The sequence below is a fragment of the Urocitellus parryii genome, chromosome 2 (genome assembly GCF_045843805.1).
Source record: "Urocitellus parryii isolate mUroPar1 chromosome 2, mUroPar1.hap1, whole genome shotgun sequence".
In the NCBI taxonomy this organism is placed as follows: domain Eukaryota; kingdom Metazoa; phylum Chordata; class Mammalia; order Rodentia; family Sciuridae; genus Urocitellus; species Urocitellus parryii.
In genome coordinates this window covers 160,751,039-160,774,502 of record NC_135532.1, presented here as the reverse complement: position 1 = coordinate 160,774,502, position 23,464 = coordinate 160,751,039, and the positions used below count along the sequence as shown (strand labels likewise).

Here is a 23,464-nt window from a genome sequence, read left to right as displayed (position 1 = left end):
AGCAAAGGCATTTTGGTTCTGATTTAGGAAGCACAACAGAGCACGGGTCCCTTCTCACTCCGAGTGCAGTTCTGCTCATCCTGGCCATTCTCACAGTCCTTGAAGCCATCGCAGACCAGAGGGCCGTGCTGCCTGGAGGAGCTGGTGTTGCAGGCAGGTTTAACAGGCACTGGAAAGAGAAAAGACACAAGGCTTGTGAGCCTGGGACATCATCTGCCTTCTCCCATGACCAGGAGTGTCCCTCTACAAGGACAAAATATTAAGATGACAAACTAGAGAGTGATTTTTCCTCAACAGCAGCATCTTCATGAGGAAAAGCTGATGTTTAAACTTTGGAGCAAATCCTAGCACTTGAGTTTGTCAGATCTGATTTTTGCAATTGTGTTGAACTCTGATGGTTTGTTTATTTAATTACAATTAAATGCATCTGAAGTAATCTATTTTCAGAAAACAACAGAAAAGAAGGAGGAGGAGGAGGAGGTGAAGGAAAAAAAGAAGGAGGAGGACAAGGAGGAGGAGGACAAGGAATGACTGTTTTAAGTCACTGAGTTTTTTTTTTTGTGTGTGTGTGTGTGTTGGCAATAGTTTATTTATTGACCTAATCATGGGGCTTTAATGGGTATACATGCAGAACTTCTTCAAGTCACAACAATTAGGTTGTATACTGCATTTGTTCTATGTGCTTCCCTGTATTTGCATTATATTTTTCAATATAATGCTGAAGAAAAAATGAATATGTTCTTTTTGTGTTTTAACAACTTGTTTCTCATAACTTCCTATATTTTTAATATTAATACCAACTATTAATAAGCAGAAGTAATAAATTGCCCTCAATAGCTTTTTGAAAATTATTTTTTCCTATTAGATACCAATAACAGTAGAGTATATTTTGATATATACATAACATGGAGTATAACTTATTCTAATTATGACTCCATTCTTTTTTTTTAATTGGTTATTCAAAACATTACAAAGATTGCAGAATCACATCGGTTACACACATTTTTACATAATGCCATAATAGTAACTGTTGTATTCTGCTACCTTAAGAGCAGGAGGAAAAGATTAACATTATACAGAGTCATGAGGTGGGAGGAAAAGGGAAATTGCATGGAAATGGAAGGAGACTCTCATTGTTATACAAAATTACATATAAGAGGTTGTGAGGGGAATGGGAAAAAAAAACAAGGAGAGAAATGAATTACAGTAGATGGGGTAGAGAGAGAAGATGGGAGGGGAGGGGAGGGGGGATAGTAGAGGATAGGAAAGGTAGCAGAATAAGTCACTGAGTTTTGGCATAGTTTGTTAGGTAGTGATAGATAACACTATTTACACTACACAGACTGTAGGTGGACACTAGCAGCAACAATGGCCCTGACAAGTTACGTCTAAGAAAGTCATATTCAAAGCCTGAATACCCACCACAGAAAAGTTCATCACTTTCATCAAAGCAGTCATTTACTCCATCACAGCGCTGAGCCTGAGGGACACACAAACCAGAGGAGCATCTAAAAGATCCAACAGGACAAGCTATAAGCAATAAAAAAAAAAAAAAGAAAAGAAAGAAAAAAGAATATGTCATGTGGGTCCTGAAAAATCCCCAGACCACATTAGCAAAGAAACATGAAGCTTTAAATGATTAGGGATTTGACAAGGTAGCAGGAGTAATTATATAATATGTCCATCTAAATAAGGCTGTGGGTAATGACAAGCCAAAAAAGCAGAACCCAAGTGAACAAAAAAAGAAAATTAATTAAACAGGAGGTCTGAGTAACCACTGCATCCAAGTCACCTTCAAAATCAAGTGCTTTCCTTGCATGCAAAAAGGCCTGGATTCAATCTCCAGCACCACAAAAAAAAAAAAAAAAAAAAAAGAAAAAAGAAAAAGAAAAAGAAAAAAAAACCTCTGCCTTGACTTAGCTCCACAGCACTAATACAGACTTGAAGCATGGGAAAGCTGGAAGACATATTAGAGGCCAGCATTCTTAATGTGCAGGCTTTAGACTTTCTGGGGGATTACAAATGGGATGCTGCTTTCTCCAAATTGTCTGTGATCAAAAGCATTATTCTTCCTCTTTAATTGCATTTTCAGGTGATCTGTGTTCCAAAATATAAGAGTAACCACTGATCTACTCAAGTTGACCCAGAGAGATTAGTGCCAGGCCTCAAAGCCAAGACTCCTGCCTCCTACTTCACTATCCACTATTCTTTCCTTTTCAATCAGGCTGCTCATAAAAGATCCACTCCCTCTGTTGGCTTAAATCACATTCTAAGCTAGTATATGAATATTGCTGAAATAATAAATCCTTCCTCCCTTGTGTAAAAGAACAGTGGGAGAGTGCATTATAGGTCCACCTCTGTCTCAATGGCACGTGGTGGAGCCGGTGAGTCAGGGGGAATAGTCATAGTTTGAAAACACAGAAATGAAATGACTAGCTCTTCTTGAGACCCTGCTGGAGATTGTAGTATTCTGAGCATAATATTCCAAATAAAAGCAGGATATTGGGGATTGTCAGAGAACAACAAGGTCTAAGTTCCTTTCGCTTATGTCATATCTTCATAAGTTCCTCAACGAATAACTTTTATACTTCCCCATTTTAAATGGGTCTAGAATTTCTTGAACATGTCCTTATCTACACTCCAGCTCCAATACTTCCCTCAAATGTTTTCTTTTCTATTAGCCACTTCCTGGTGGCTGTTCCAGCAGCTCTACCTTCTGAGTGCTGTTATTTGAATCCTTTCAATCAAACAGCTACCCTTGTGCACCATAGACCAAAATGAATCAAACTGTAGGTCTCAGATCCTCTATATGTTGATATGAACACAAAAATCAGAAAAATAACAAGCCAAAAAACGGACTTGTCCTGTATTTCAGGAATAATGTAAGAAGTTATACTTCAGTTATAAATCAGTAATGTCAAAAATATTAAATGATTTCTCTGCAACTTAAAATAAAGCAGTAAAACATAATTTATGTGTGTGTGTGTGTGTGTGTGTGTGTGTATATATATATATATATATAAAATTTGTTTTTAAAAATACATATATAAAAGGAAATAACAAAAAAAGAAGCTATACTCATTCCTGAAATATTTGAGGTTATAAGTTATAAAGCATTGGTGACCATATAATAACTTTTTTTCTTTGAGTACTGGGGATTGAACCCAGGGGCACTTACCCACTGAGCCACATCCAGCACTTTTTCTTGAGACAGGGTCTCACTGAGCTCCTTAGGACCTCTCTGATTACTGAAGCTGGACTTGAACTTATAATCCTCCTGCCTTAGCCTCCTAAGTTGCTGGAATCACGGGCATGTGCCACCATGCCCAGCTCACCATGTGATGACTTATTGAGGTTTTCTAAGGATCTCGTTGACAACCAGGCTTACGTTGACTGATGTTGTAACTGCCGTATTCTACCAACAGTGGCTTGTCCGAAAGCCTTGAACTGCACTGGAACTGAATGTGAACCAGAGGGCTGGGCACTCGGAAAATCGTGTGATGATCCATGTAGGTGCCACAGTACCTGAGGAGACAGGAGTAGGAGAGGACACACAGCTTGAGGTTTCATCAACTGCCTTCCTGTTGACAGTAAATTCATCTGTACTGTGGTCACTGGATTTCCTAAGCAGAGATGCACTAATGGTAGTATCGAATCCATCCTATGCTATGTGGCCACAATCTAGTAACTTCTCCCCAATTTTATCTTCTGCTAAATAGAGCAGTAAGAGTACTACCAACACTCACAAGCAAACTATGAATTTAATTCTTCTAGGCCCATCTCCTTTCAGTGAAAAACAAAAATAAAACATGAAATAAGAAGGTCTTGCCCACAGACCTCTGTGCAGAGCAGAGTGGAATCTCTGAGTTCAGGTTGAAAATATGCAAAGAACTTCATCAACACTTGAAGCAAACGACTATGCTATTTCCATCTAAATCAAAATATGATATGCACCTCTGTGTTTGTCCTTGGTAGAATTTCCAAGAAGTAATGTCTCTACACAATATTTCCCTCCCTTGATTTTTTTCTTACCTCTCATTACTTAATGCCACCAGGGTTCCCAAAATTCTTTTGGGAAAATAATCCCTCTGGTTAGTAATTTTGCTACATGAGCTCTGTGACCAATGGAGTAGGAACATTATTATACAGAAGGCCTGTGAGAAGTCCACTGCCCTGTTTGGGCAAGGCGTTTTCCAGTGTGAAACCTCTAGGGTCTCCATGGGAGCAGCCTCAAGATTTGGGGTAGTACTGTCCCCTGGAACTTGTGAATGCCAATCACTCTAGGCCCTCAAATCAGTTGGGAACCTCGAAAGCCCTTTGAATCAGACACCTGCATTCTAAAGCACAGATAATCTGTGATTTTAGGGAGGAAAGCATTCTCATGTCATTCAGGAAGAGTCTCTTGCAATTGGCTGAAGTTGAGGAACTGATGGACTGATAAGCCAGTCCCTGTTATATAAGGAAGAGATAGCAGGTGTAGGTGGCCACCTGGCCAAGTCGGAGCCAGGTCTGAAAGGTTCCTGAAAGCCAAGCCAAGCTTTGGGGATCAGAATCTACTCTAATTGATCATCTTGAGATGGTCACACCATGATCTAAAGACATGATGTGTTTTGTGTGTGTTCTCCACTAACATCTAGGGTTTTCTTCCAAAGATGAGTCCTACTTAGGCATCTTAAAAGGGAATTAAGATGAAGGATGTTGGCCTCCATAGTTGGGCTGGAGCTTAAAGGGAGATCCTATGCAATGGATCATGATTAAGGCTTAGAGACTTAGAGCTCAAAAAGTGAGAGATTGGAGAAACACAACAAGAGTCAATTTATGTATCCAGACATATAACAAGTCAGGAACAGACATAAGTGAAATAATTTGTTAAAGTTCAAAAGCAAGTAAGTAGAACCAGGATTTGAACACAGTTGGCCTGAGGTTATACTCTGGCCACTTTCTAGAACATCCAGTGGCCTTCTCCTTGGGCTTTGCTCTGCTTTTCCTCTCTAAAGGCATCCAACTTGTAGGGTGACCATTATTTCTTTGAGGTTAGGTTCTCTGAACTATTTGAGGAAATCCTTAGTCTTTCCCCATTCCTTATGACTCTTTCCACCTTTCTCTTTACAGCCCCAATTCCCTTAGGCTAACTTCTCAGCAACGGGTCTTATTAATTCAATTAGAGCCTTCCCTTTCCAGTGAGAAGAAAGGATAAGGAAAGGGCTGGCATTTTAAATCCTGAGGGTATAACTAACATGAAATAAATCTGATAGGATTTCAGCCAGCCTACAGACTACAGGAAGAACTGGCCTTTCAGGAGAAGCATTGGGGCAGAGTGCTTTCCTGGTATTGCTTGGGAGAAGACCCTGCTCCTACCTGCAGTCACACATCCTGGACTGTTTCTGCTGTGACTTGGGAGGAAAAAAAATAATAATATTTCTTATTCAAAGCAGTTTAGTCACAGGCTTATCATACAAAAGATGTGTAAAGATTTCTATATTTATTAAGCAGCAAAAAGCAGTACCTGTGAAGCCTTGGGGCATGTTCTATAGTGCTTATTCATTAATATAATTTCCAAAAAAATCTCGTTATTTATATTAACATAAATCATATTTTTGGTCTGTTGTATGCACTATGTCCTTGAATGCTTGCCCAAACACAAACCCTTATTGAGAATTATCATCTTATTTACAAACTGAAAATCAAAGATATTAAGTAATTTGCCCTACTTAATATAGCTACTAAATGACAGGGCTGGAATTTGAAGCCAGGTCTCCTGTCTCCTACAGAACAAACCCTTCATTCAGTTACACTCCCAAAAGGAATACTGGCTACATTTTAAGAATGGATACAAGAACATTTTTTAATCTGATAGGGCCTACTCCTCTGAAGACAGGATAGATGACTATTTTGCAATTTGTGTAAAGGAACTGAAAGAAGGTGATTAAGGAAAAGCACTTAGGGAAGGTTTCATTTATGAAATAATAATGAGCAAAAAATTAGCAGGCAAAGCCTTCAAACTCACAGGATGCTTCTCTGAAAAGTGAAATGAGAAGCCATTCTACTGCCAAAGCAGGGTGTCCTGTATTTTGAATGCTAATTCAATTAAATGGCTATTAAATACCTATTATAGTTTCAGAAGCAAATAAACAACACTAACAAGCAAGGAATAAATCAGAGCATGTACCTCAGGGAGAGCATATGCTTAGCTTGCATAGGCCCTGGGTTCAATCCCCAGCCCAAGGGAAGGAGACAGTGACCGTGGGGACTACTAGGTTGGTTCAGGAAGCCAAACCACCTACATTTCTTTGAGATTTTTTTCTGGTTAGCCTCAACCCATTAGCTAGCCTTCAGACCAAGCCAGGTCAATCAGGCCTCTATGAACAAAAGGAATTGGCTATCTTTTGTACCACCAGAACCCCTATTTATTATTTTCTCCAGTAGCTCTAGAATTTGAATATTTTATCTGCCAAATACTTTTGTAAAGCATGCACTATACACATGGAAAGTCCACAGAGTGGAGGTGAGGCAGAAGCCATGTCTTTAGATCAACTTTGCCCTGAATCCTGATTCAGTCCCTCAGGAGTGACAGTCCTTGTGCAAGTTTCTTGATTTCTCTGTCTCTCAGTTGCCCTCTGTCAACAGTAAAGTGGAAACTCTTTAGAGATAGACAAATCCTCTCTAGCACAGAGGCCACCAAGGATTCATCAGATTCCTCACATACGAAAATCACTTACATGTGCTCGTTGATTTCCCACCATCCATGCTCGCAGCCTTTCATACTCTTCTTGGTGATTGAATAGTTATGGAATCTCAGGGCTATGCCAAGAGTTGACAGAGGGGTCTGTGAAAAACAACATCAAGTCAAAAAATGCTTTAGGCAAAGGACGAATCTCAGGCTAACATTTCCTTGCTGGCTGGGTATTTATTGTTTCAGGGGTGTTCTACTCCTGTGCCCTGTGGCCCCTGGTGTGGTACACCAGCTCCCCTGAACAACCAGGATGGGAAGAAGTACAGGTGGAGAACAAAGAGGATAGCCACCAGGTGCTCAAGACTCAGCTTCTGGGCCCATGAGGTGGGACACCATAGGCAGTGTCTCTGGGTTTCAGCCTGCTCCAGTTGGATGAGCTTAATTTTGCAGACATTCACCAGTTACTGAGTGTAAAGAATGTCCTCTGTTGATGAAAACAATGACGTGGCTTATTAAAGTTTCATTCAGATCCTGTAGATAAAAGAGAAATGAATCAGCTTCCTCTTCATATTACCTGGGTATTCCTAAAGACTGTCACTGAATCATCTGGGTATTTTCTGAAAAGGTCAAGGGAGCCAGACTGCCTGCTTGTGAGCAAACATGCACATACTATGCCACGACACAACTGGCCTTTTTATTGTACTGTGTAGTGTACGTACACCTTATGTCTGATATGCCAACGTTTTAGTTTTCACTTTCACTTTGACCCAGGAATTATGGAAGAGAGGATTTTTATGTTTCTAGAGAGTTGAATTTTGGCTTACCCATTTTCAAGTTTTCTAATTCCATCTTAATTAGAAGAGAGATTACAGTTTATACTGTTTTTTAATTTTTTTTAAATTTCTTAAGGATTTGATTGTGATCCAATTATGAATGTTCCGTGGTCCCTCTGCTTATTTTTATTTCCAAACTCACTGGTATGGCCTAATAGCTTTCCTGGCCCTATTTACTGTTGTGCACTATGTCTGAATCATGCAAGGAAAGTGAATTAAAATCTCTTACTTAAGCCTTGCCCACTTCTCTTTGTCTTTCCTATACTTCTTGGCTTGTGTGTATTGATGCTATATCATTCACTGCATAAATAATCATCATAATTAGATTTTGTGGATCACCCTTTTTATCTTATAAGTTGCCCTTCTCCTTACTTTCAAACCAGGAAATGTTGTGGCCCTGGTTTCAGTGTTGCCAGGTACTAAGAATGAATACTGTTTTCTTTTTACTTATCCATACCTGGTACAATCTTGCCCATCCTTTCTGTTCAGTTTTTTTGAGTCATTTTTTTTTCTTTTATCTTTTGAAAATGACGAAGTTAAGTTTTTAGGTAGTACTCTTGCAATTCAATCCTACTGCCTTTTTCTTTACCCATTGACAGTTATTACCGTGACAGAGTTTTTAGTCATGCCATTATTTTGTGTTGCTCTTTCATGTGTGTGTATGCATGTCTGTGCGTGTGCATGTGTGTCTCTTTGTTTCTGAAGTACATTTAAATGCAGGAAGCCGCCCTTCACCTCCCACATTTGAGAGGGAATGAATCAGGCACTTCGTTGATCTCAATTAAACACCACAACAACTCTGTTAGGCAAAGAAGGTTGATTTCCATTTTAAAGAAAAAGAAAAAATAAATAAACCCACATAACTAATCAAAGATAAGTAACTTTCCCAAAGTGAGAAAAAGCAGACCAGAGATCCAAACCAGTCCAGCATTTCTTCAAGGGTCACTCTGTTCACAGTCTCTCAAGCTCTAGGAAACCAATGTGGGGGACACACAAGGAATAGGACTGTCTCATGTTCACCAAAAGCCCAGGGCTCATGAGAACACATGTCAAATTTTTTTTTTCCAGCCTTATCATTTGTTTGTTTATTCACACACATAAAAATGCAAATTGACAGATAATAAGCATTTTAAGTAACAGGTGTAGTATCTGCATATAACCTAGCCAAATCCTCTAATGTACTTTAAATCATCTCCAGATTACTTATAATATCTAATACTATGTAAATGCTATATAAATAACTATTATACTATTCTATAATAGTAGAGAATAATGACAAAGATAAAGTCTGTCTATGGTCAATAAAGATGTGGATTCTCTCTGCCGTTGGTTGAATCCACAGATCTGAACCCAGACATGGCTGCTCACTGTGTATATGACCAGTTTGTTGGTAGGTTGTTTACTTATCTTCCCTAACTGAAAGGTAGTTTCCATAAGAGCAGAACTTTTTTAAAAAAAAATTTTATCCAGTTTCATAGGTCCTCAAAGTTTAAAATAGCCTGAGAACTTGACCCAGAGAAGTCATTCAATAATGTATTGACAAATGCAAACCACATATATTTACCACTTACATCTAATTGCTATGCTATATAATAATGATTTTATATACACTGACTGAGCAAAGGTAACAACACTCTGCCCTGTCTCCATGATACTATAAAAATAAAAAAGAAAAATAATTTTTTTTTAAGATTTAAAAAATATTGTGGGGTTGGGGGGAAGAAATGTCCCACCTAGCACAAGAGGGGAGTTATATGCACTTCATATAAATTTGCTGTTTGTTTTGCTTACACAAGTGAACTATATATTGCCTAATCTAATTTTTTATTTTTATTAATTACTATTCTGATGAAGTAATTAATAATTGCTCCACAATCTCTGTTATAATAAAATAATTGTTTGATCCTACAAGCAGGTCTTTACATTTTTAATGAAAATTAAAAAAAAATAAATTGGAAAAATAGCCCACATTTGTTAATAGTATGTACTTTGTATAAAAAGTGGGCTGAAATTACAGGAAAATTTAGTTTTCTAGATAATATATTTCAGTGCAGTTAAATTTTATAAAATTAAGTGATATTATTCTGTAATTTAAAAAGAAAATAAAGGAAATGAAATTCTACTAAAAATAGGATAGGAATATTTTTCTAATATACAGGCAAACTAGGCTACCTGAAATTTCCAGGTACACTTGCATTTTGGAGGATAGTAGCTCGGGTAGTATGGACTTGAAATTTTCCCTTCAAAGCCAGTGGTTTCTCTGACCAACACTGTGTTTTCACACTCTGAAAAAGATGTCCACACACAGTGATTTGCAGCTGTGAGGCAATGGGAAAACGTACTACATTAATTTATCTAATTACAAATACAAATGCACAATTCTTTGATTAAAACTATGGTATATTTTTTGAACTTTTTTTTTTAAAAAAAGAAATAGCACCCCGCAGATTTAGTTAAAACACTTATTGTCAAATTCCAAAGTCCATGTTGGTTGCCAAATCCTACATTTTGACTACAGATCTGTAGGATGCTGTTACTTTCTTTAAGAACATACTTCTGCAATTGGAGGTAGCAGCAGCACCAGCAGCTGCAGCAGCAATCCCTCCTAAGAAAACCAGAGTTTCATTCCACACTCGGGCTTTTTCCAAGCTCTAAATGGTAATACTTTCAACATCTTTCCTTCGCTATTTCAGCCATAGAGGAGGTGGTTGCTCCCTGAGTGTGTTACCTCTATGATATCTTTCAGTTTTCTTGTGTCCTTTTTGCCTTTTTTGAGTTGCCTAATTAACACCTTAATGCTAAGCTGACAGTTCACTCTGTCCTCTTCTGACTGGGCCCCAATTCAGGGTTCCTAATTCAACCAGCATTATAACAGCCTCAGGAAGGATAAGACAGCATCATAACAAATGTTTCCAAAAGCAACTTTTTTTTTTTTTTAATTAGAAAACACTTACTTTGTTCTGGAATGACCTCAAAATACGCCCGGATTCCTGATAGCCTCCGTATATAAGGAGACTTCAGTGTCACCAACATGAGATTGTTTGTAGAAACAAATGACATCAGTGTTTTTGTGGGTTCACAAATTCTGAAACCAGATAACAAAACAAAAACACATGAATAGCAGACTATTGGAAGTGTGGGACTCCACCCAACAGTAACTGCACACATTTCCAGAGTCATTCACAAGGTTTTTGTGAATTAGTCCACCAGGCGGGTCTTCATTAACCAGTGGCCACAGGATACTACAGATGGAACCAAGCTGAAAAAAGATACAGATTGTTTGTCTACAAACTACTACCAAAGAACTCTCCTAGATGGCCCTCCCTGAGCTGTCCTTGAGAACAACTTAGTGTAGAGGCCATATATATAATGGCTATGGTCATGGGCTCTGCCCCAGGAAAAATGGATTCAAAACAGCTCCATCAACTAACTGGATGAAAGATGCCAGGAAATCAAGCAACTCTATCCATGTGTGTACCATTTTTCCTTCCATGAAATCGTAATAGTAATAATAATAGTATATTCCCCATAGCACTGTGCTGAGGAGTGGAAGAGATAACAACCAAAAATATTTGGAAGATGAAAAGAAACTAACAATGATTGAGGAATGAGAACCAGTGGCAAACTTATTCTTGCATAGAGTTTGAACTTCTAATGGAAACATTCATTACCAAATATAAATACTAATACATACATAAAGCACTGTGACATATATTTTTTAAAATAATGAGAATCATGTACCCAGTGAGTAATGAATAATAATTTGTTAATAAAGCTTGTCATTATTAGTCTTTCAAATATTAAGTACCCTTAAGCAGGTATCTACTATTAAGTGAAAAATATTAGGATACGGGTAAGTACATGGATATATAATTATAAACATATATTAACTAAAGGATTTATGCTAAAATGTAACAGAAATTTGATCTGGGTAATGAGATCATGAAGTACTTGATATTATTTTCTCTGGTCTCATTTTTCTACAATGAACATCTGGAATAAGAAAAAAATTTGTTTAGCTATGTAATCATAGAATATTTATTGTCATACTTGATTGAAACAATAGACTTCACTGTTAGTATAATAAAAATAAAATTAAACAAATATCTTATATTTCAGATATTGACTGAAGTTCTTGCTGTACTGATTTTGAGAGTCTCGTGTGCTACAAGTAAAAAATATTGAGTCTGATAGACTCTAGCAAGGATACTACTAAAGTATCAGGAATACTAAACAGACAGTCTTTGACTTCATGAGTCTACACAAAAATGTTCTTTGTAAAATTTCCAGGGGAGCCCATAGAAACCAAGATTGTGGAAAATCTTTTTGGCTGCCAACAAGAGTACCTGCATTAAAGAGGTGGGGGTGAGAGGGAGAGGGAGGGAGGGGTTGGAGGGAGAGAGAGAGAGAGAGAGGGATAGAGACAGCCTGCGTGATACCTGTACAAGATGGTGCTCCGAATTGGCAAGAGGGAGTCATAAATGGTCAGGGAGTCGGTGACACAGTTGTCAGCTTCGAGTTGGATAGACTCAATCGAGAGACGAATCAGACAGCCCACTATGGCCACCAGTTTGAAATGACACATGAGCCTCCCTGAGGTGGCAGAAATCTCCAGAGGGTAGCGGAGAGACAGATGATCTGCATACAAGTCCTGAGAGCAGCCTTTGTCTGTGGAGACAGTACTTTCCTTCTTTCTTTTCCTTTTCTGACTTTCTCTCTTTCTTTCTTTTTACTTGTTTTTTAGGAATGACTTTTCTAGAAATTTTTATAGAAGAGCAGAGAGCAAAAGAGGTCATGGTGGAGGACATCTGCTGTCCTTGTCAGCAGAGTCCACTCTCCTATCTTCTGGTAACACCACCCAGATTTTGCTCTGAGAAACTGTCTCTGCATTTCCTGTACAGTTTGGTTGGGGTTAAACTCACCCCTAGCTCCAGAGATGGGTACGTGACCCAGACTGGCCAATCAAAGAAATTGCTTCAGGAATGGGCATATCAGCCAATCTAGATAATGAGCTTCAACCCCAGGACTTCTTGCAGGAACTGCAAGGAAATAAGTGTGAAGGAATTTTCCACCACCATTGAGAAAATGATAAATTATAAGCTTGATCTACTGGTGATCTCATTTTTGCTACTACAATGAAGAACATGCTTATTAAAGAAGCCTCCACAGAGGAAGGCAGAGATGGAGTCCTGGTGTTTTATTGTAATCTGGACCAAACCATGCCTAAAGTCAATATATTCCACATTTGTCCCAGTTATATAAGCCAGTCAAGTTACTTTTCTGTTTAATCCAGTTGAAATATACTTCTGTCACTTGCAATTTAAAAAGTACTAACAAACACCTCATTTGAAAAGGAAAATTATGGTCAAAAAAGATACTAATCTGGGGGACAAGGAGGTACCACATGAAAAAATTTACCAGATCCTATGGTTGAAGAATAATCTGACCGAAGCCCAGCTGCATTGAAAAAGAGAATAGAAAGAGACTATTAGTCCCAGAACTTTGTTTTATTAGAATTTTGCTCAGGAAAATTTATTTTCAGTACTTCTTGAGAACATTCAAACCCATTTAGGATTGTGCTTGAAAATAATCTGGTAGGGGATGGGTAAATTGTAAATAGGTATTTTAGATTAAATAGGGTAGACAAGAATTGATAGTTGTTGAAGCTAAGGATGTATGAGAATTCATTTTTCCATTCTCTTTACTTCTGTATATTTGGACTAATTTAGTTATAAGTCTTAAACATTTTTTAACGGTTAAGAAAGCAACCAAATAATACTTAATCTTATGACTGAAATAGTAAATGCAGTGTAGAATTATCCACTAGAGATTTTTTATGTAACAAACTTTTCATTTATCAGCAACTTATCATATGCCTAGCATACATATATTTGTATATGTGTGTATACATATGTGTGTGTGGGGGGGTGTGGTGTACGATGTATACTTTGGAAACTTAATTGCTATATGTTTTGTTCCCAGTTCTATTGTTGAATCGCTGTACTATACATAATATTTGGCAACTTCTTTAACCAACATAGCTCTGATGCCTTTGGCTAATCCTGTGCCACTGGGATTGTAGAAGAGACTACTTCATTACATCTCTGGCTATGATAATGGTCCTAAGGAATGCTATGGGAAGCAATGCTTAAACACAAATTACCCAACAATCACCATTTAGTACCACAGAGTCCATGTCCACAGCCAGCCCCTGCAAGCTCCCCACAGAAGTTCGGTTTATAATGCTCGTCTGGATGGAGTCCTTCAAGATGGCTGCCACACAGTCCTCACAGAAGATGTGGCCCTTGGCATGAGGCATGACAAACACAACCCAAAAGTGGACAAGGAGGCCACCTTTGTTGTTGCTGCTACAGGGGAAAAAGAGAGATGTTCAAGGATATCTCTTAGGAAGTAGACTTTCTTAGGAAAGAGACCCAACTGACAGATTCAAAGACAATAAGCACATCCTTCAACTGAACCTAACTCCCTTCTTTAGGTAGTCATTGGCTCCTATTATGGGGATTAGAAAGAGAAAGCATCCCATTATATATTCTAATTATTATGTTAGAATTCAAATCTAGAACCATTACTATACTATTTCTGTGGATATGAATCAGTATTTGCTGCCGTTAAAAATAACAGTTTTAACATGTTTGGCACCTGGCCACATTTGATACAGTGCCAAATCTGCTTTATCTCATTTAATCTTATGAAAAAAGTCTTAGTGTTTTTCCAGTTTGACAGATGAGGAAATTGAAGCCAAATACAATTCACAACCACACAGCTAGTTAATAGTAGTAGAGAAATTAAGCCCATTTTTATTTTCAAACTGACCCCAGAGCTTGAGTTTCTAATTGGATAAAGACTGGATATTTTATAAAATAAACATAAGAGAATTTAAATAACTTGGTAAATGAAAAGTTAAGGAAAATGAGCTGCTTCACTCCAAGATTCCTCAGTTCCTTTGTGTGTCAGAGTGGACTGTGAATCTCTGTAGATATTTTGTAAGTGGTAGGAGATGGGATATAGTATATGTCTCACAATTACTCCTAAAAATTATTGTACATAAAATCTTTTAAAATTTTTTTCTCAGGGCCCTGAGTTCAATCCCTGGTACAAAAAAAAAAAAAACACTCTAATAATCATTTTTTCACTGAAAATATTTTCAGAAATAGGGTCCATGCTTTATTCTTGCCCCCACCATCCACTTAATATTGTAGCCATGTTCAGGGCTATTTTGCCTGGAGACACTGACATAGGGATTCCAGCCCTGAGGGGAATGTGAAATTTGGTAGATAAGGAGCAGGGCAGAGGCTGGGTCCTTAGTTGTGATCATGGTAAGAACATACAATTGCCCCTGAGAAGTTGCTTGAGAACAGTAAAATCCCAATCCTTCCACAGAGTTGAGGGGAACTTAAAACATTGAAAGTTGAAATCCCCAAACAGAAGACATAAATTACCTGACATCTGCAACCACAGACTGCTTATAAAATTTGGAGAAGGCAGATGTTGTGTAAACAAAGTTTACCTGAAAAATAAAATAAAAATAAAATGAAAGTATCCTAATTCTTTCAAGCTTGGCTTCCTATCACAGTACTCTGTGTGTTGCAGGGCCACACTCTGACAGCTAGCAAGGAGAAAAGCAAGCCTCAAACTAGTGGTCTCTAATTCCAAACTCAGACATTATCAAAATTAATCAAGACAAATCCCTACGTCCTGCAGCAATCCTTGGATTACCTACTTTTATTCTGCTGTTTAAGAATAATCGGTTATGCCCATTTATTTCTCTATTTAAAGAATCTAGTCAAGTTTAACACCCGTTATTGTTTCCAGAGTTAACAAACCAAACTCATTTAAGTACATTTTTCATAGATTTGATGAAACCTCTTTTCAGTATTTGATTATTCTTTAAGGACACATTTTCATATTAGCCACTAGAGGGCGAAGCACACCATTCCCCTTCAGAACCGTCTCTCTTTAAATGCGCAGCCCCTTTAAATCAATCTTTTTGCTCTCTTAGCATTTCTAAAACCAGGCTCATTCTCTTCTCCCAAGTTTTCTCCTCTGTTGCCTCTCCTACATAATAGCAAAACCACCTACTTAGTCGCCCAAGGCTGGAAAAAAGTACCTCAAAAAATTATATGGCACAATGGTAAAAATAAGAGCTCTGAAGTTTAAAGTCACTATGCAACACATTACCTAAATCTGCTGGACCACCGTTGCTCTTTGTTTTGTTTGTTTTTCCCTTTGTAAAGGAGCGATCAAAATGCCTGCCTCCTTGGGATAATTTGAGGAATAATTGGTGCACAAGTACCAGAGATGAAGCAATTGGTAAAGTACCCAGTGTCCAGAAGGCAGTCAGTAAATAAGGGCCACTGTGGCTGCTTGCTGTCTCTCTCTCCCCCTTCCTCATCCTACACTACACCGTGGCTGTGCATTGCCTCTGCTGGGCAACCCCCTCCATTTTGTAGAAATAAAATTGGCAGAAACTTTCTACGTGGCAACGTGTGCCATAAGCCCTGAATTTCTATTGAACAAGGAATTACCCTTTGAAGAAATCACCTAAGAAAGTAATTAGAGATGCACACAATTTATGTAGCATAAAAAATGCTGTATTTTCCATTGTAGCAAAAAATGGAAACAGCTTAAACACCCAATAAAAAAGGATTTGGTAACTCAGAGGCAATTAGAACATGTGTTTTAAAAAGAATATTTACTAACACAGAAACATGCAAAGTAATGTTAAGAGAAAAAAAGTCAAACTGTAAAACTGAATTGTCATTAAAACTGCAGTATGTGTTATCCTCTATGTCTATGTAGTCCAGAATAAAAAGGGGCTTTATCTCTAGTAAGGACATTAAAGGTTTTAATGTTCTTTTTACACTTTTCTGGATCTTTCAGGTTTTTACAATAAATATTTATTAATTCTATAATGAGAAAGGTTTTTTTTTTGTTTGGTTTGGGTACCAGGGATTGAACTCACTGAACCACATACCCAGCCTTTTTTTTTTTTTTTTTTTTTTTTTTTAAGGAGAGAGAATTTTTTAATATTTATTTTTCAGTTTTCAGTGGATACAACATCTTTATTTTATTTTATGTGGTACTGAGGATAGAACCCAGCACCCCACGCATGCCAGGCGAGCGTGCTACCACTTGAGCCACATCCTCAGCCCAGAAATAAGATCTTGTTGAGTTATTTACGGCTTCGCTAAGTTGCTGAGGCTGGCTTGAACTTGCGATCCTCCAGCCTCAGCCTCCTAAGCCACTGGGATTCCAAGCCTGCACCACTGTCTCTGGCAGTTTTGCTTTTGTTTTTGGTTTTTTGTTTGCTTGTTTTTTGTTTTTTTAAAGTGAAGGGATTGCTAATGCACCATGGTGGCATAAATGTGTAAATGATAGCATTAACTAATATGTGCATAACCTCAGATATGGAAGGCATTTCAAAGATTACTTGATCCAATTTCTTTATTTTGCAGATGAGAAAAATAAAAATTGAGAGAGCCACTTCTTTTTACATTAATCAGAGGGGAAATGATTCTATTTTATAGAAAAAATGCCCATGTTTCCCTCTGACAGCTTCCTTCACCCCCTGTCCTCTACTTCCCTTAACCCAGCTCACCTGTGACACTGATGACCCCTACCCTATCCCTCAACCCACCTACTCCACTGCCTTCCCCACCCCCAGCACCTCACCACTTGCTGGACGGTCCCCGCCACGGAGAGAAATTCCCTGGACTCCTTCTGCCGGTACTCAGGAAGAAACTCAATGTTGGTGATACGAAACATCCCAACAAAATAAAAAGCATCTTTGCTTTCTGTCTTACCTATGAGAGGAGAGAAGGCAATTAGGAGGCTTTCCAATCAGTGTGGCCACAGGCATCATTTGATGGATGTCAGTATGAGGCTTCCAAATGACCTCATTTTAAGAAGCTGCATGCATTACTGGTTCATAGCCTGTGATGCTCTAAATGTACTTAATGACACCTCTTCTATCAGCAGCAAATCAACAGACCTCTTAGGATGCTCCATTTTTAGAATCTGCTTCTGGAAAATACTTAATGACTTAAAGATTGAAATCTATACATCTTGGAGTCTCTAAAGTGTTGAAAAGCACATAGAAAATTTTCATGCGCCCCAAGTCTGGGGAATGTAGGGAGGTTAAAAGTTGACACCATCAAGCTCGTGGTGAAAAGAAGGGAAAGAACTCCAGTCACTGATCTCTGGAGCTCTCTCATTTGTCCCCCAAGTGACTTGTGTAGCCCGACATTCTAGGTGCTGGGCCAGTCTTCAGCTCTATCCAATACATGGGAATTCATCCTTCCCACAAGCCACCCAGTGTGGCCTTCAGCCCAGTGTGGCAGGTCACTCCTGCTCCAATCTTCTGCCCAGTGAGGACTGTGGAACTGGTATTCTGCCAGGCCAGAAACTGCAGGCAGGAGGGGCAAAGGCAAAGCTGTTGCCTCTGTGTTGCTTTAGGGCAGCTAATAAAGAGCAGAGGCTGGGGGCCATGAACACCTCTCCTTTCTTCCTTTCCTCTTTGCTTCCCAGGTTTTGCTCCTCCTGGGCAACCTTGCAAGCTCCCGGGCCCTGGCACTTTTCTTTCCTATGGCATAATTCACACTGCAGCAGAGCTGCTGCCTGCTTGTCTGCCTCCCTTTGTGAGCTCTGAGGGAATGCACAGTAACCTGTGTATTTTCCTCTGCCCCCGTCATGCAGTCAGTGCCTGGCTTGGCCTTGGTGTCCAACAAAAGTTTGCTTTTGGAAGGGTGGTGGGGAGGGAGGTGCTGGGTAGAAGAAGAGAGAAAGAGAACATCCCTGTTAGCACAAGGCCCACCACACCACAATGCTAAGCAAATGATGGCTGAATTAAAAAGAAGATGATATCTACAGAGTGGCAACGAGCAACCTTCCTTGTAGGACCCACCTGGGGTCACTTTGGACCCAAGCAGAATAGTGAGGCTGTGGAGGGGTATTCAAGCACAGGGCAAGGGCAGGAAGCCTGAAATCCTGCCTCAGATTTGTTCTTTTGGGTTATTGACCTTGGGGGATCATCTTGTTTCAGTCGGTCTCCCACAAAAAGCAAAAAAATGTCTTTGGGTTCGTTTTATTTTTATCAAGAACTTGCTTCTTAGAAGTTTTTTTTTTTCTTTTTTTCTAGTTGCAGATTCTTTAAATTTGAGTTAAAACTATGAATTTTTAAAATTCACAATATCACCTTCAACCCCAAATGTGGTGTTGTTTCCTCCACACACACACCTATCAATGCTCCAGTTCTGTGCAAACACCAACTGGGCATCCAATAATTCATTTAATTCCTACACTAGCTATCCAACGAGAGTGTCAGACCCCACAGGTTATGGGCTCATTCCCACAGGACTGACACCACTTTAGATGCCAACACAGCTTCTACAAGTTAGGGTTTCCCATGACCCCCTCAGGTGTGATAATTTGCTTTAATGACTCACAGAAATCAGGGGGAAACTCTACTTATTACTGTTGGTTTGTTATACAGGATATTATTTAAAAAATGTAAATAAGTAGCCAGGTCAACAGGTACAGCACAGGTGCTTCTGTCTCTGTGGAGCTGGGGCACGCCTCTCTCCCAGCAAGAGGACTTTTACCAATCCAGCTGCTCTCTGCACTGCCTTTTGGTGTTGTTATGGAGGTTGCATGCTGTAGTCATGATTGAGTAAATCATTGACCATTAGTGACTCCATCTCCAGTCCCTCTCCCTGTCCCATCTTTGAGGGGACAGAAAACTATAGGCCCCTACTCACACTTTTGGTTCCTCTGGCTTTCTAAGGGCTTTTCAGCCATGAGTCATCTCATCAACACAATAAAGACTCTTAGAAGCTCTGTGTTAGGAACTGGGGACTAAGATCAAATATTATATATATATATGTAAAAAAGATGCTCTGATCCTACCTAACACTCAGAAAATTACAAGAGTGTTGGAAACTCCGAGCCAGATACCAGGGGCAGAGGTCAAATACATGCCTTTCATTTTATGTCATTATGCATGTTCATTTTATGAATCTTCTATCAACTATAGAATGGGAACTTTAAGACAAGTCAATACATGCTATAATCACTGAGCTGCATGAGTAAATAGAAGAAAGAGCTGTTGCCACATCTGTCCAAAAGGATCAGATTGACAAAAACACAATAGGGAGAAAAAGATGCGTGTATAAAATGGAGCTCAGGAAGCTGCAAATTTAAGGTTGCCTAGAAACAGGCAGTGGGTGGTACGAGGAAATGAAACAGCTTGCATTCCATTCGTTTTTTAAAAGCAATAAATGCATTGTATTTTTTAACTACTCGAAATCTCCTCAGCTTCCTCCTCAGCCTTTCCCATCCTATCTCCCATCTCCCCTCTTGCTTGTGCATGGGAGGAAAGAGGTGGTGGTAAAAGAAGAAATGGGTTTCAGTTCTGGTTTCTTTCTCCTTAAAAATTCTCCACATCAGCTTTGGAAATAGTGTGTCAGTTTAGGAAAGAGGAAAATTCCATCAGAAACCCCGAGGGCAGGTTAGGCCTGCTTGGCTGAGCAGAACTCACATCACAAGCTTAATCCCAGAGGGATACAGACTTTCACTTACTGATGTACAGCCACAGAAGTGTCCAGGCTATGACTGCTAGGACAAATAAAAATACTGTGAAGAGAATGATTTTATTTTGGACATTCCAAAAAGGCGCTCTCTTCTTGGCTGGCTTGTTGGGTTTGGCTTTGCCAACCGGCTTTCGTGGTGGGCGTCTCCCTGGCAGCTTCCCTGGGACACTGATCACCTGAACTGATATGTTGGATATCTAAAAAAGAAAAGAAAAAGAAAGATATATTTTCAGTTAGAGGTAGTCGAGAGCGTAAATGGAATTCCCCAGTCAGGAGATCTAGGTGCTAAGAGGCCTAACTGTATTCAGGCAAATTATTCCTGTAAGTGTAATAAGTGGATTTGTACCCAGTCACAGGATGAAGATGAGAAAAACTAGATCTGGGTGTGGCAGCCCACACCTGCAATCCCTGCTATTTGGGAGGCTGATGCAGGAGGATGGCAGATTTCTCAAAAAACAAAAGGGACTGTGCTGAGGGCCATTGCCAAGTAGGAATGATGCATCGAAATTTCTTGCCAGCGTACCCCATGTTAAATGGACTTGCCTTGGAAATCCGCTGTGACCTTGCATGTGTGTTTGAGAAAGGTGACCCTGCTCAAGGACGAGGGTGGATCCAGGTTTAAGGTGTATCCTGCAGGTTTGAGGAAGTATCCCGCTCCTTGGGTTTAGGGCATTCCCTGTTTAAGACAATCTGGGCTTAGGGAAGTTCCAGGTTTAAGGTTATTGCTGCTGGGAATAGGGCGTTCCTGCTGCCTGAGTTCCTGTTGAGTTCTCGTGGAATTCAGAAAGTAATTGGGACGTGAATTGTGCGGGAGAACTTGGATTTCCCCAGAACGTGTGTAGAGGCCGGTGTGAGTTCGGGAATAAAGAACTGCTGTTTGAATCTACAAGGTGTGTGGTGGCTCGTGATTCTGTGCCCAGCCAAGACTGCGGCAGGACTGGAGACATATAGTTCAGTGGTAGAGAGACCCTGAGTTCCATTCTCAGTATCATACCTCTAAAAAGACCAAAATAAATAAATAAATAAATAAATAAATAAATAAATAAATAAAACAGAAAAACTAGACATTATACAACCCTGGTACAATGGCTTCCAGATCCTTTCCCCAGCTCTCCAGCTACATTGAACAGCTGCTGTGGAACCAAAGCCTGAATATCATGGAGCAAAGCAACTAAGGGATCTAAAGTTCAGGGGTGAAGATAAAGATTCTGTGTGGGTAGATTCATGTGCATGCACAGCTCTCTGTAAGACCTTTAAATGTCTATATTATATTGCTTTTCTCTCATAACTAAGTTCTTTCTGGATGGAGGCAGGATTGAAAATAGTAATATAAGTGAGATCCTCACAGAAATAAACGGATTTCCTGTCTATGGCTTCGTGACTGAGAGGTAGGCATGAAAAGTAGAGAGGATGCCGTGGTTGGGTAGGGTTGTGGAAGAATATGCGTGTCTTACCGTCACCAGGGCTGAACTGGTTGGTGACTCAGTGTTTCAGTCATAAACAGAAGAATGATTTTAAAATACAGCAAAGAATGAAACAAAGAACTTGTTAGAAATAAAAATTATTGGTTTAGATGTCCTGATGTGCATGAGGGACAAAATGCATCATTTAACTGTCCCCTCCTCCTCCTCTTTTATTTTCTCCTCTACCTTCTGTCATCTGATGCTGTGAATTTGTTAATAATGTAGAAGAAAGTTTAGCTTCTTTGACAAAGAGATTTATACATGTCAGGGTAACTAAACGCCAGCGATGAAATAACTTTTAACCACACATTCTTTTAGAGGCAACAGTCTAGAACATCAATGCTGAAGAGATAACCCCTCTTTTGCACTGCCTTTAGTTCTCTCCTTTTTTTTTTCTTACTCTTCCTCACTCTTCCCTTTAGAACTTATGTCTTCCAATCTTATTCTTTTCAATTAATGGGATAATATGTGGCCAAGTACACTCTGAATTATTCATGGCTCCCTCATTCTATTTGCCAAACACTCTTGTCAACCCTTGCAGTGAAAATGTTGCTTGAATCCCTCCTGGAGAAATTGACCTAGACCAAACTTGCTTCACTGTGCTGCAGGAGTGAGGTGGAATTTCCACAGAGAAAAAAATATTCCCTTGAAAGATGAGTTGACTCTGGTATCAAGCTACTTTCAATCATTCCTCCAAAGAAGTAAAAGACAGAGGTGCAGAGAAATGTCGGTGCACGTAGAACTCTCAAGGCCGAAGTTGGATCATTAAGTGCAAGAACACATTATAGATAGTCTCAGTTAGCCCTGATTAAATTTTAAAGTGGAATTTGTATAGAGATCAGTACCATTTCCCTGGAGTTTTAGAAAAACAGCTGCTAATCGATTGCTGAGTACAGTACTTTAAAACAAGCTCACATTTGTAAAATCCATTACGTACCATAAAGAGATAAAGGATTGTCTTTTTGTCCCCTTTATCTTTAGAAAGTCACACAACCTCATTTCACTAACAGGGTCAACAGTAAAGGGCATTTAAGGCTGAGGGAAAGCTTCCCACACTCTACTTACTTTCAGGTCAGCTGGTTTGGATGAAGCATCACCGTTTTCTTTGTCCATTTTTAGGTGCATGAATGTGACCATCTAGCAGGGGTGTCTGCAAGCCAGCTTTTACCCTCTCCTGTGCTCAATAAGAAGAACGGACAGGAACTGTCACCTCAGTCAAGCTAGCTTTCAGAGGAAAGGAATCAATTTACCTCCACCAGGTCTAGTTCAGAAACTGAAGCAGCTTCAAGGCCACATTGTGAATGTTAAAGGGACCTAGCACTCGTCTTTCCACCCCAAACCAAACATGTTAATGTAACTCCAGTATGAGTAAGGACTCTCAGAGGCCAGCCCCAAGGCAAAGTTTCCTTACTAGAAACCCAGTCCAACAATGGCAAAATATTGAAAGATCATTGAAATTATTACTGGTACCTCCTACAATCTGCCAAGAGGTCTAATTTGTGATCCTCAGCACCTGATAGTTCTTGCCTGCTCCAGAGGCTGCCCTCTCCCACCTGTTCTCCATGCTCCAGCCACTTTCTTAGAAAACTTTCTTAGCAGGCTTTTCCTCCATTTTTCTCACTTTGGTTATGCAGTCCTCAGTAAACCCAGAGACCCTTTCTTATACAAATCCCCTATTCCCATCTCTCCCATTCTTCCCATTATCAGTCTGAATTACATCCAAAGATAGGAAAAGTAATCCTCAGGGGCAATGTGGGATTTTCCCTTATTGCTAGTACATTAACACATCATTCCCTGTGGGCACTGGGCATCAGTGGAAAGCCGATCAGTCGCCCTTTAAAGTGCACACACTGGTCTGCTAATCAGGGCACCAATTTGAGTATCAAG

The 23,464-nt window shown here is 39.4% G+C and overlaps 1 protein-coding gene across 1 annotated transcript in view; it reads right to left on the bottom strand.

Moving 5' to 3' along the window:
• Positions 1-22,690, bottom strand: part of Tmprss7 (transmembrane serine protease 7) — a 31,455-nt gene extending 8,765 nt beyond the window's left edge. Inside the window, exons 1-13 of the mRNA XM_026396084.2 lie at positions 22,643-22,690; positions 20,104-20,311; positions 17,200-17,330; positions 14,967-15,034; positions 13,681-13,874; positions 12,925-12,963; positions 11,946-12,174; positions 10,461-10,591; positions 9,679-9,791; positions 6,720-6,826; positions 3,389-3,525; positions 1,423-1,530; positions 59-169 (exon numbers count right to left, since the gene is read on the bottom strand). Of these exons, the coding sequence (XP_026251869.2) occupies positions 59-169; positions 1,423-1,530; positions 3,389-3,525; positions 6,720-6,826; positions 9,679-9,791; positions 10,461-10,591; positions 11,946-12,174; positions 12,925-12,963; positions 13,681-13,874; positions 14,967-15,034; positions 17,200-17,330; positions 20,104-20,311; positions 22,643-22,690 (1,624 nt within the window). The remainder of the gene's footprint in view (positions 1-58; positions 170-1,422; positions 1,531-3,388; positions 3,526-6,719; positions 6,827-9,678; positions 9,792-10,460; positions 10,592-11,945; positions 12,175-12,924; positions 12,964-13,680; positions 13,875-14,966; positions 15,035-17,199; positions 17,331-20,103; positions 20,312-22,642) is intronic.
• Between the last annotated feature and the right edge of the window lie 774 nt (positions 22,691-23,464).